We start from the raw sequence: 13939 nt of genomic DNA on the forward strand, positions 1-13939 counted from the left end.
TTATGGTTTCAGTCATTTCAGTGATGTCCCACATTAGCTTGTGCTTCTGACTTCTTATTCACTAACGGTAAGAAGCAGAACTTAGCACGTTTATCAGGTGTTTGTATGTTTTTTTTGTGCCAGTGGCTGTTGGACTGCTTTGCTAATTTTATGCAAATGTGCTCGTTTGTAATTTTACTGTGATTTAAAGGAGTTCACGTTCTGTGCCCGTCACAGTTCCTTTTCGTCCCATAGGTACTTCGTTATCAATCAAATGGCTCTACCCTGATAAGAATTGTGGGTAGGGATGGGGAAGCTCTTCCAGCATCACAGTCTGAACCTCTGCACACGTCAGACCTGTAGTATGGATCCAGCGATTTCTGGCTCCTAAATCTAAGAGGTATAAGCCTATTGCTGCAATCTTCAGAAGCCAGGGACCTATGACTATAGGTAGACACATGTTTTTTTTTTTTTTTTCTCAAAGCATTAATATCTTTGGTCTAGGTCTGTGAGTCTATAACATTCTGTTTTAAGGGAGTGTTTATAATAGAAAGGGCAAAGGAATGCTGACTCCTATGTTTAAGAGAAAGCAAAATCATCTATCCAGGTTGTCCTTTGATGTCTCTCTTGCTGCTCTCTCTTTCCACAGAGTCCTTTTCAGGGCACCCTTGACCTCAGTGTTCCTCAGGCTGTAGATCAGGGGGTTCAGCATGGGGTTGAAAAGGCTGTAAAACAGGGAAAGGATCTTCTGCTGCTCCTCGGGGTGCTGGGACTTGGGGGCCATGTACATGACGATGGCGCTGCCGAAGAAGAGCCCAACCACACAGAGGTGGGAGGAGCAGGTGGAGAAGGCCTTTCTGCGGCCCTGGCCTGACTGCATCCTCAGGATGGCCACCAGGATGCGGGTGTAGGAGACCAGCACCAAGCATAAGGGCCCCACTAGGACAAACACACAAGCTGCAAAGATGACAAGTTGGTTGAGCGTTGTGTCAGCACAGGCCAGCTTGAGGACAGACAGGATTTCACAGAAGAAGTGATTGATTTGGTGGGGCCCACAGAAGGGCAGCCTCAGGATGAGGATTACATGGACCAGAGCCAGGAGAAAGCTAAATATCCAGGAAGCAGTAGTTAGGGTATTGCACACTCTCCAGTTCATGATGACAGTGTAGTGTAGTGGGTGGCAGATGGCCACAAACCTATCATAAGACATCACCACCAAAATCAGGCACTCTATATGAGCAAACGCCAAATATAATAATGTCTGCATTATGCATGGAATGAAGGAGATGGTTTTTCTTTTAGTCATGAAATTTGCCAGCATCTTGGGGACATTGTTGGAAGCATAAGACATGTCAACAATGGCCAGATGTGAGAGGAAGAAATACATAGGCATGTGCAGTTTGTGGTCCAGGAATATTATTCCAAGGATGACCCCATTCCCAAGAAGGGTAAAGGAATAAAAGAGAGAGAAAAGCCCAAAGAGGAAACCCTCCACAGCGAGATCAGCTTGGAATCCCAGTAGAGTGACCTCTGCAATCCATGTCTGGTTGCCTGTCATTCTCCTGTGGCAAAGACCTTGTTCAAACCCAAGGGATCAGAGCTGTGGAATAATCAAAGACACAAAATACTTAGTGATTAGGATAAAGAAAGCATCTTGAAATGCATCATCTAGAAGGGAGTATTTGGTTTTGTTTTCAGATGATACAAAATATACTCTACTGTAGTTGTAAAAGTGAGGGAAATGTTCTGCTGTATTCTTAGTGGGTAAAGCTGCTTGCTGCCAATCCTCACAACCTAAGTTCAATCTCCTGGACATGTGCCTCCAGAGCACATGATGGAAAGAGAGAACCAACTGTATAAGCTTTCATTTGACTTCCACATGTGCTCTGGAGGCACATTCAATGCATGTACACATGTGTAAAAATCAATCAATCAATCAATCAATCAATGTATTTAAAAAGATAAGTATGTACATGTGCATAGCAGTATATAAGACCAAATACATCACCAAGCACGATGTGTTTTCATGTGTCCTGTGCAGGAGGATTTACGTTCAAATATTAACACATGCATTGTTTTGGAGAATTCACAGTGGTTCCATCTCAGTATGAGAGTTTTGACCACTCACATGGTTTGAAGAGTCTTGACAAAATGGAATAGGTATTTTCACCTCACTTCTGGGGCTCTCTCTTTGTTCTTCTGTGTACAGTTCTGACATGGTTAAACCCCTCTGCTCTTCATGTACTTTCCTCTTAGCCCTCTCAGCTGCTCACATGCCTCACATGTCTAACTGACCTCAATGTTGTATTTTCTTTAAAACTTAAGCCTTTCCTCTTCGAGGGCATTTGGGGCTTATTTGCCCCCATCTTTAGTTTGTTGCTTTACTTTGAGTTTTGTGTATTTCTTCACTAATACCAAATACACAATTTAGTCATGATTTAAAGAATATGTCAGGCACGTACGATGGGCACAAACATATGTCTTAAGTGTGATCATGTACCATGGTGTCTCATGTTGTTTGGTTCTTTCCCCTAATATAACGGTATAGGGACAGTGCCTAACTTGCGCTCTAGTGTGTCATAAGGTCACCATCTTTTGTCCTCAGTGTCTTTGCAGTTTGCCGAGTCAGACAGATGGCCAACAAATCCTTTCGCAGGTTCTTCGTTTATCACCCACTCGCTTACCAGCACCCGTTGTTGTCCAGAATCATCCTGGGACACTTACAGGGATGCCAAGAGTTGACATTAATGGTTAGTTCCCTTTAGAGAGCTTTTTCTTAGAGGGCCGGAATATGGAGGCGGGTGTTGAAAGTGATGGGAGAAAACATCACTTAAAAAGTCTACTGGATATGTGCTGTCACATAACATTTTATTCACATCACTGCCCCATAGAAACAGCCTTAGTTTTGTTAAATCAAGTTAACATTTCAAACCCAAAGGGTATTTTTTTTTAAACTTAAAATATTTAGAGCCTCAAGTTATATATTACAAGTTGTGATGGGAGATGCCATTCTGTATGTGTTTCTCATACTGGTTAATAATAAAGCACTGTTGGCCAATAGGAAAGGAAGATAGGAGAGACTAGGAGACAAGGAGGAAATAGGAAGTAGTAAGGAAGAGCCAAGATGGAGAGTCGGGAGAAAGCAGTATGCCGGCTAGTTCCCCGGTAAGAGAAATACATAGATCAGCAGAAATGGGTTAATAATTAAGATAGAGCTAGTAAGAAACAAGTAACCAGGCCAACAGAATTATATCTAATACAGAGTCTCAGTGTGTTATTTGGGGCTGGCGTGGCGGCGGGACGAGACCGGACGGCGGGTGGAAAAACCTTACTCGTTACAAAGTTGGGCTATATTAATAGAATAATTTTTCACTGAATAAAAGGAACAATATCTTTATATAAAATTATATTGCATACTTGTTATTGAAACAAGAACAATTTATTTTTCCTACAGATTGGCATTTTTGTTGCCCAATTTTTCTTCTTTTTACTATACTTGAGGTGAATATTCTTAAAGTTTTGGGTTTTGCCTATACTCATAAGTATTTCCTTAAGATATATTGTAAAGAAATTCTGTACACATTAATGTGTAGATCTTTCTAACATTCTCTGTGGAAGACGGAAGCAATTTCAATTCTTGCTGACATTGCGTACCATGTCTTCTTTCTACACAGTGTTCTAGTCATATCTTTGCCAGTTAATAACTAGAGATCCAGGTCAGTAGTAGTATGTTTACCTAACAGGCACGTGCCCCAGGTTCAGTATTCAGCTCTGTGAACATCAACCAAGAAAAGCCAATAGTCTTTGCTAATTTAGCCAGTGAGTACTTCAGTATATCATCGATCACTTAATAACTGTCTCTGGGCACAAGATCTGCTCCTACTTTGTACTGGCTCCAGAGGAATAAGTGAGCATGGGAAGATACATTCTGAACACTAGGAAACAAAAACATGACTGTTAGTGTGGTTCTGGTACCTCACTCTTCCAAATAGTGATGAAATCTTCAGTAGCGCTGGGTGGGGTTGCTTGGAGATATACCAGCACTTCTCCACTGGCTTCTGCCAATTTATATGCTTTATGAAACAAAAAAGGTTACAAGAAGCCCTTTCATTGGTTCTTTTTGTCTTCTAAGCATTTCCAGATCATTATATTTTTACCATTTTAATTTGGATAAACTTTTCGTTAAAGACATGTTTTCCAATAAGTCTCACTAGCAGAACATTAATGTTGATTTCTACCTGATTTCTTTTTTATTTTGATATATTCTCCAACCCCCGAATTTAAATAGAGATAGATTCTGGCTCATTACCACTCTCACGCAAGAATAAAGCAAGTTATTGAGATAATCAAGTGTAAATAAAACTAAGAAAAAATTAAGTAGGATGAAGCATAGACAGCTATCCAGTTTAAAGGGGTCTGTTCTTAAGAACTGGGACCACTTAAGTTGCACTGGTTGACTCTAACTCCTAGGTTAAAGTGATGCTTCTACCTCAGCCTCCTGAGTAGCCGGGACTCAAGCAGATGCCACCAAGTCTAGCTACAGATGGTGGTTTTATATGAGATGGTCAGTAAATTTCTACCTCAAAATAAAGTGTAAGTGCAACATAAATGTTCTGCTCAGAAACACAGGCACCTCACTCCCAATACTGAGGACAGTAGAGAACAGCAAAGGCAAAACCTCTGGACAGGAAATACTTGTAGAGTTCAGAAAAGAAACATAATTCAGTGTGCCTGCTCCAGCATAGACAAGAGGTTATAGTTATTAATCGTGCCATATGATTATTTCCTTTAACTGGTAAAAAAAATTTACCAGTTGGTAGTAGATTAAATATATTTCACTAGGAACATGCAGCCATTAAAGGATTAAGAGTCAGAAAATGTGTATTTTATTTATGCATTTGTTCACATCTGCATCTTTTGACCTTAGTTAAATACATGAACAACACTGTAAGTAAAATGTGCATCTGTTTACATGGATTATCTCTACAGAGTAAGATTGCACAGGGACTCACCTTTTAAACAAGCTGATTTCTCTTTTTCCTAATAAACATGCAATATTAAGTTGAAAATTTTCTTGTTGCTAGAGCTTCCTGCAGCTGTTTGTCCCCAAATAAACACACGAATGCTATATTAATTATAAAACTATTGGCCAACAACTAGGGCTTCTTATTGGCTAGCCCTGTCTTAATTATTAAACCATAACTACTAATCTATGTATTTCTACATGGTTTTATCTTACTGGAGAATGCTGGTGAGTCCTTTCTTCCCAGTCCTTATATCGCAACTGTTCCGGTATCTTCCTCTGCCTACCTCTCCCAGAATTCTCATCTCCTAGTTCCGCCTCTCTGCCTGCCTCATTGGCCAGTGTTTTATTCACCAACCAATAAGAGAAACTTATATACAGAAGGACATCCCCCGTCAATTTCTATTTTGGCAAAATCTGCAACATAGTATGTAAACAATATTTCACATTATTCACGCTCATTTAGGAGTAATTCTCCTATGCTTAATTAATGTGTCCCTTCTGAGACTTACTGAAAGCTTCAAGTAGAGAAAATAAAAAAATTCTTGCATCATGAAGACATTAATCCTTATCAAGGAAAGTAATGGTCAGGAAAATTTACTTACACTTACTTTTATAAAAGAGAAGAAAAAGGTCTTTTCCAAGTTGTACTGGTAGAAACAATGGTCAAGATTTTCCATTGCTTGACTGTAGAAATGGATTGTAAATCAGGTTGGACATGATTGTAATACCTGATGATTGTTAGTGAAGGTACCAGAGGACCACAGACCTGAGTGGACATTGGTCAAAAAGCCTGCTCTTTGTCAATCAGGGATGCACATTCCAGTGTCTTTTAAGTTTCCTGTCTGATATATAGCTCCTAAGGATTTCAAGTCAGAAATCAAAAGAACAGAAACGAGAAAAAAGAGTGCACGAAATGTAAAATCTGGAACAACAGAGACTGTCGTTCTCATAACTTTAGGAGTCTGTGTTCTTTGGAAAAAGTCTAGAATCCTGAACTCCAGGTCTGTTTGTGAAGCCCTATTCTTTGTCTGGACACTGCTGGAGACCTGGAACACGTTTTGTCTCCGTGATTCCCCCCTGCCTATGTTTCTCCAGTTGACCAATGTGCCCGATAATGGTCACATTTGATCTCACTGCAATAGCTTGTGAGAGGGGCTTTAGTTCTGTTTGTGAACATGAGTGTTTCTGTACTGACATGACTTTGATAATTTTTTCAAGGTTATAGTCATTTGAGTTAACTCCCAAGGTTTTATGTAGATGTTTCACTAGAACACCAATAAACAGAAGCAGAATTTGGCCAGTAAAACCTGCAGTCAATCATATATAGTGGGGTTGATTTTAATTGATGGGCTTTTGGCTTCACACAGGTTTATTTATGGTTGGATTTTTACCAGCACAATAGAGAGAGCACATATTTCTATTTAACTTCTACTTGGCAGACCTATAAGATGAGAATCTCTCTTACTGTACAGCATAATTTAGTGACAGAACAAAGGTTGGAAATGTTTTATACATACAACAGTAATATTGCAGAATTATCCTGTTGAGTCAGGCTGAAAGAGACCAATAAGACCTTCCTGAGCCCTCCTAAGGCACAACCATTTTATGTCTGCAGGGGGTTCATTATCTGGGGTGTGGCTGAGCCCCTGTTACATTAAGCACAGCCATTCTGATAGTTCATGAGTCAAAATGCAAGCTTCCAATCTAGTAACAATGTTTGATTAATCTTAGTTCACATTTATAGTAGATTAACCTGCGTTAGAGTCTTCCATGTGTCTTTTTTTTTTTCTTTCTTTCTTGGTATATATTCATTATACAGAGGCTTAAGCTTCCTAAGGACATTTTAATGTAAGTATATAGTATTATTTGAGAAATCGGAAATCATCCTTCCAAATCCCTTTTTTCTTCTCCTCTCCCTTTCAAATGGGCCCCCTTTCCCAGGCAGTGTAGCTGGGCACAGTGCATATGGCTTTATTCCTAGCTCTTGGGAGTCAGATCACTGTGAATTCAAGGCCATCATTGTCTCTATAGTGAGTGCCAAGACAGCCAGAGCTACATCGTAAGACTCTGTCTTGGGGGAGAGGAATCTCAATTAGGCCTGTTTATTTTCCTAGACAGTTTCATGGAATATATATACACACACAAATGATTTTGTATACCTACACAAAGTCTAGGATCTTACATCTTGTATTATTGACAAGCAATTCCTCATAGTCAAAAACATATATGGGCACAAAAGATTCTTAGTGAGATAACTTTATTAGATCTAAACAAATCTAAATCATATGTAAGGCCCACTTCAGTTGAGCAAAGACAATGAAAAGACAAGTCGGTAGTGGTGGCCACACCCACACATACTCCCACCCACCCAATAACTCGCCTGTAAAATTAACAAAGACGGAGCAACACAGTGAAATATCCTTACCTTTGATCTGTCATTATGAACTTGCATCTTAGGTTTCAGAGATCAGGAAGACAGACGATCTCCCCCTGAGAATGATGTGATTAATAACTAGATCTCAGAAATGATAGATCGCTGCTAAAGAACATCTTCAGCAACACGCAGAGAAAAGAGCTTCATGGGTTCATTTATGCGCGCTTCTCTGACATAACTTTAGCAGCGATGATAAATCTGGCCCTGACTATGGCTGAAGGCCATGTGGTTGAAAGATTGGTCAGACTGCCGTTTTCACCTTCATTCTGACTGGTGTGTATTAGAAAATACAGTCTCCTATTCTGAGCCTCATTGTGTTGTATTAAAATGTGGCAGCAGATATGGAAATGGAGAAGGAGGAGGAGAAGGAGGAGGAGAGGGGGAAGAAGAAGAAGAAGAAGAAGAAGAAGAAGAAGAAGAAGAAGAAGAAGAAGAAGAAGAAGAAGAAGAAGAAATACAATTACACTGGTGCTCATTGTAAGGTTAATAAACATTAGTTTTCAATGATAGTATGAATGAGACCACAAATTTGTAGGAAAAAATCAAGGTGTTTGGAAGTGGATGTTCAATGTCATTGTCCTGTTACTTCAAACACTTCCACAAACACTTCATTCTTCTTTTAACTTATCTTAAATTTTAATTAAATCACTAGGTTTTATTTCAATTTACACCTTCATATTTGTTTTAAAATTATAATTGCAAAGATCTTTGAAGAATACATTGAGTGACCAAACTCCAATATGTAAAAAAAAAAAAAAAAGAAAATACAGATTAAAAACTACAAGGACAATTCTGGAAGGAGAGTAAATAGTTTGGGGAAATGTTGTGGGAAATATTTAAGACACTTAACATTGACTCAAATGAAGCATTTCTGCCAGTCAATGTCTCAGAACATGAGTCCTGGCTCCATTAAAGACAGGGTCCTAGTAACAGGCATTTGTGAAATCTTTACATGCATTGAGAAATTCTAACATAGGCTTAGTACTAATTATGAACAGAGAACATGACGCTAGACCTCTCCTCCTTGATTTCAAGCCCTGTCTTTATGAATACTAACTTTGTGATTTCTCTGTGCTATTTCCTGCCTTAGTTCCCCCATCTACAAGATCGGATAGTCGGTAAAACTGATCTGATAAAATGAGTCTCTTATCTCTCTCTGATCAAATGAGTTAAATTACCACGGCACTTAACTAAATGCTTAAATATGATGACCATTATTACAGATTTGATACCCATTGTTGGAGAGCAGCGTCTAGATTCAAGAACCACAAGGAATATGTTATGCATCTAATAACTCCTCGGATGAAATGAGGAACATAAGAGAATGGCTCCCCACAGGCACTCGGTTCCCTGAGGAAGAAGCCACCTATCTCTCTCACATAGAGATATGCATCCTATGGAGGAGATGATGCTCCCACAGATGCGCAGGGTACACAGTGGACAGAGGCAGGAGGATGAGGTGCAGGACCCATAAACCCCCAAACTCCTAAGATTTCAGTGTCTGTCTAGGAGGAAAGGCTCCTGTGACACACAATCATTGAGTGAGTCTCATCAACCAGATAAAATCTTCTACTAATGTCTTCCTGATTCTGTTTGCTGACAAGAACAGGTGGGGACCAGGGGTACAGTTGAAGGAGCCAAGAAGGACAGAGGGAACCTAGATACAAGAGAACAGGCAAGGAATCCTATACAACCACTCAAGACCCTGGTCACACCCAGGCTGTGGCTAGACACCTACCTCACTACCACCTCAAGCCAGGTGTTTACCTGACCTCTGTCCCAGTTGTCTTCTGTAACTCATTCTCAGGCAAACAAAACAAAAGAAACAAAAACCAAAACCCCCCAAAGATCCCCAAACAACAACAACAAAAGAGCAGGAAAAAAAAAAAAAAACAAAACAAAACAAAACTAAACCAACCAAACAAAAAACTCCCCCAAACCAAACCAAAGAAACCAAATCAAGACTAAACAATATTTACTTGCAGTGGCATAGGCTGCAATCCAGATCCTTCCCTACAGACAACAAAATAATGACCCAGGGAAAGGGGCCTTGTGGTGATGCGTCCCTAACACTCTAGAGAGAAGTGAAGAATATACCAATTAGGGGCCAATGGCACCATTTCCCATGGCTCTTGGCTTTATAGCAGTCCCACAGGAAGGGTATATGTGGTTGTCTGGGATTAGATGGTAATGAGTCAGAAGCTAGATCCTGGTTTAGAAGAAAACAAAAACCTAATCTTGTTATAAGTTAACATCTGTTAATACAGATTTTATCAGTCTTTACATGCCCCCCCCCGGGTGGCACATTTGATGGTGAATGTCTCATTATTGGGAGCCCCGTGGACCCTGGTAAGATATCATCCGAGAAACAGATTGCTCACAGTGGAGGAGATGATACAAAATCACAAAGCACACTTTAGGTTGACACTCATCCGCCCCTCACATATCTTTTTATTGTGTGTGTGTGTGTGTGTGTGTCTGGCATCCAGATTAGCTCTGAATTCACTCCAGTCTTGAGAGTGTGTGGATAAAGTGAGTCTTGCCCACTCTCTTAGCCACTGTTCTATGGCTGTGAAGGGACACGGTGACCAAGTCATCTCTTACACAAGACACCATTTAAATGGTGCTTACTTGCAGTTTCAGAGGTTTGCTCCATTATCGTCTTGGCTGGAGGCATGCAGGCAGACACTGTGCTGGAGAAGTAGCTGACAGTTTGCATCGAGACCTATAGGAAGAGAATGATGCTCTGGGCATGGCATGAGCTCCTGAACCTCAAAGCCCAACCCCGGTGGCAATCTTCCTTCAGCACAGTCGGACCTCTTAATCCTTGCAATCCTTTCAAACAGTGTACCACTTCCTGAAGACCCAAGCGTTCAGATAAATGAGCCTTTGGGCGTCATTTTTTAAAGAAACCACCTCACCCACCCACTTAAAGCAGTGAAGTCAAAGGATTGTAAAAAATTTCCAGTTCTTACTCCTGACACATATAATTTAAGTTCTTAAACTGTGACTGAAGGGGCAACTTGAAATTAAAATGGCATCTGTCATCTTTTGTAGAGCATGGATAAAGTATTTAACAGGAGGCCAATGGGTTATTTCTGGTTGTAAATAATCAGTATAGATAATAGCATGTCTGGCTACTGATGCAATTGTTGAAATTGCTCTCAGCTTCTTCCAAGTCTCCTACTTTTTTACAGGCTTTTGTGATCCCACTCTTCATACTGGGTCACCTTTTGCCCAGCCTTAATACACGGGAGGTGCGTAGTCTTATTTCAACTTGATATGCCACGTTCTGTTGATACCCACGTGGCATTTGCTGTTTCCCAAACAGAATTGCAGGAGTGGATTGGGTGGTAGAAACAGAAGTGGGGTGGGAGGGAGGGACTGGGAGGAGAGCGGAGGGAGTGGGAACGGCAGCCGGGATGTAAAATAAGTTAAGTTTTAGAGGCCATCTGGAGAAAAGACTCCTCAGTCCAGAGTGGCTTCAGAGTGACAATTGAGTCTTTATCCACTCTTAATAACCCCAATTCTCTTTTGTTCTCCTGAGTTCAAGTGAAGGACTGTCACTTATACTAAGAGGAACTAGACTGGGGAGGGGAGATCAGCAGGGTTCACCCCGTGACACCCTAATCAGCTACTCGTTCTGTAGATAAGGTTTTATAAGAATATATCCACACCCATCTACCCACATGTTATCTACGGATGCTGTTGGGAGAGATGGGTAATGACAAGGAATGCAGTCCTCAAACTCATGCCTTTTCTTTCTCCGTTTATAGAAAAACTGAGTTGACCTAGAGCTGGGCTCCTTAAACTTTTCCCACTCGATTCATTTGTGTCTGAAAAATTTTATGTGACCCAGGTGAACAGGTGCATAGAACAGAATGAAACAAACACTTGTAAGTGATCACACACACACACACACACACACAATTATGGCAAAACAATTTGGGGGAACATATATAAATTTACCATTTACTAAATGCAGAACCAAATTTGTCTATTAGTTATATAGATCCTGTTTTACATAGAGAATTGAATCTTGGGACATTTGATACCACAGCACACAGAGCTCTTACACGTTTTTGAGAGTTGAACAGTATTTTGATTTTACAACTGGCATTGGTAGAATGTAGCCTTGAAAAAGTATGTAGAAAACTGGCAGGTATATATTTAGAGTCATTCTAGTAATTGTTACAAATTCTGTTTTAATTTCAACCCAAAATTCATGTAACTATTTTTTTTTTTAACGAAACTCAAGCCAGCAATCCAAATAGCATCTTTTAGTCTCCATCAAGCTAACACAATGAAATTAAAAGATACAAAATTTGGTACTGTGTAATGAGAGTAGGAAAATATTTACACAATTATTTCTCCAAGAACCGAAATCTTTGTGTGGAGATAACACTGTAGCTCATGATGTACAGTAGTCTGGGATCTGAGAATTCTGGGAGCATTCACTGACATTATTTGGTGAGACGGCATGTGCGCATACTCTACGTTCAGAACCAAGTCAGCAGTCCTGCAGAAGCCTTTTATTGTGCCAACTTCTTTCCAGCACCACATTCAGTTGAGTGTACCCAGGTAGAGTTGTGCCCCACAGTTTAAGGTACAAATGTGCTTTTGTGTATTTAATAGGTTAACACATTTCATATATATACATGTATATATATGTATGGATTGTTTCCCAGCTATTGGAGTTATGTTTCTGATGGTTCTCACGATGAATAAACTATTAAAACATTTAAACATCCTGTTGGATATGAAATGGTATGTCATGATGATGTAATTCACATTTTCTGATTGACTAATGGCGATGAGTACGTCCTTGAGTTTTTATCGGAAGTCAACACAACTTCTTTGCTCTGTTCTTTTAACTCTTATATGCTATTCATTTGAAAGGTTTTTGTGTACTAGGCATTATGTGATGGGCATGGTGTTGAAAACTTTTTAGCTCCTCACTATAGAGGCAGAAGCATGAGGATGACTTCAAGTGTGAGGTCAGATTGTCCTACACTCTGCTCAAAAACAGACAAAAATTGGTATGGATTTTACCATTCTGTCTGTAGCCTTGTGTTTCATTTCTTAATGATAAATTTGTAATTGTAAGAAGTCTATTATTAAGAAACTAGGCATTTTTAATATTGGTGTTTTTGTGCCTTTTCTGCGAATGCACTTCTACTAAGTAATTAAGACATTCACCTGTTTTTCTCTATCTTCAGTTTTACATGTTCTTCAGTTTTTAAACGAGAGTGCATCATAATATTCCGTTGTGAGATGAAGAAAATTACAGGCACCAAATTTCACAAGTGGGTAGAGCCTAAGTGTCCACAGGATGTTCTTCATACATGCCTTCCCTTCCACAGAGTCCTTCTCAGGGCACCCTTGATCTCAGTGTTCCTCAGGCTGTAGATCAGGGGGTTCAGCATGGGGTTGAAAAGGCTGTAAAACAGGGAAAGGATCTTCTGCTGCTCCTCGGGGTGCTGGGACTTGGGGGCCATGTACATGACGATGGCGCTGCCGAAGAAGAGCCCAACCACACAGAGGTGGGAGGAGCAGGTGGAGAAGGCCTTTCTGCGGCCCTGGCCTGACTGCATCCTTAGGATGGCCGCCAGGATGCGGGTGTAGGAGACCAGCACCAAGCATAAGGGCCCCACTAGGATGAACACACAAGTTGCAAAGATGACGACTTTGTTGAGCGTTGTGTCAGCACAGGCCAGCTTGAGGACAGACAGGATTTCACAGAAGAAGTGATTGATTTGGTGGGGCCCGCAGAAGGGCAGCCTCAGGATGAGGACTAAATGGACCATATCCAGAAGTAAACTAAAGCCCCAGGAACCAGCAGCCAGAGCTGCGCACACTCTCCAGCTCATGATGACAGTATAGTGTAAGGGGTGGCAGATGGCGACATACCGATCATAGGACATTGCCACCAAAATCAAGCACTCTGTAGCTGCAAAGGCCAAATACAAGAATGTCTGCATGATGCATGGAATAAAGGATATGGTTTTCTTCTGAGTCACAAGGTTGGCTAGCATCTTGGGAACATTGTTGGAAGCATAGGATATGTCAAGGATGGCCAGGTGTGAGAGGAAGAAGTACATGGGGTTGTGTAGCCTCGGGGCCATGGATATTATTCCAAGGATGACCCCATTCCCCAGCAGGGTGAGGGTATAAAGGACAGAAAAAATCACAAAGAGGAAGTAATCCAATGTGGGATCAAGTTGGAATCCCAGCAGGGTAACCTCTGCGATCCATGTCTGATTGCTCCCCATCCTCTTGTGGCGACAAGAGGACTTGATTCAAGATAAAAAGATAAGAACTGTGGAGTAAAGTCACAACATAGTTAATGACTGTCATAGAGAGAGCATTCAGAAATGCGTCACTCAAGAGGGATTTCTTAAGACTTATCTTCTGATACTTTGCAAAAACTAATGTAGCATGAGTACAAATGTTGATGTACTGATGGAGTAATACAAAAACACGCATGCACACGCACACGT

At 40.6% G+C, this 13939-nt stretch overlaps 2 protein-coding genes across 2 annotated transcripts; both read right to left on the reverse strand.

The window, feature by feature from the left end:
* Positions 1 to 574: 574 nt before the first annotated feature.
* On the reverse strand, positions 575 to 1537 carry LOC127214294 (olfactory receptor 2A5). Its single transcript, XM_051174690.1, has one exon. The coding sequence runs from the start codon at positions 1535 to 1537 to the stop codon at positions 575 to 577; it is 963 nt and encodes a 320-aa protein (XP_051030647.1).
* An 11241-nt stretch (positions 1538 to 12778) lies between these two features.
* LOC127214250 (olfactory receptor 2A5) lies at positions 12779 to 13711 on the reverse strand. Its single transcript, XM_051174648.1, has one exon. The coding sequence runs from the start codon at positions 13709 to 13711 to the stop codon at positions 12779 to 12781; it is 933 nt and encodes a 310-aa protein (XP_051030605.1).
* Between the last annotated feature and the right edge of the window lie 228 nt (positions 13712 to 13939).

Source organism: Phodopus roborovskii, unplaced genomic scaffold (genome assembly GCF_943737965.1).
Source record: "Phodopus roborovskii unplaced genomic scaffold, PHOROB, whole genome shotgun sequence".
Taxonomy (NCBI): domain Eukaryota; kingdom Metazoa; phylum Chordata; class Mammalia; order Rodentia; family Cricetidae; genus Phodopus; species Phodopus roborovskii.

Excerpts from the sequence above, each read along its gene's own strand:
- LOC127214250 (XM_051174648.1), bottom strand. The coding sequence starts at position 13,711 with ATGGGGAGCAATCAGACATGGATCGCAGAGGTTACCCTGCTGGGATTC.
- LOC127214294 (XM_051174690.1), bottom strand. The coding sequence starts at position 1,537 with ATGACAGGCAACCAGACATGGATTGCAGAGGTCACTCTACTGGGATTC.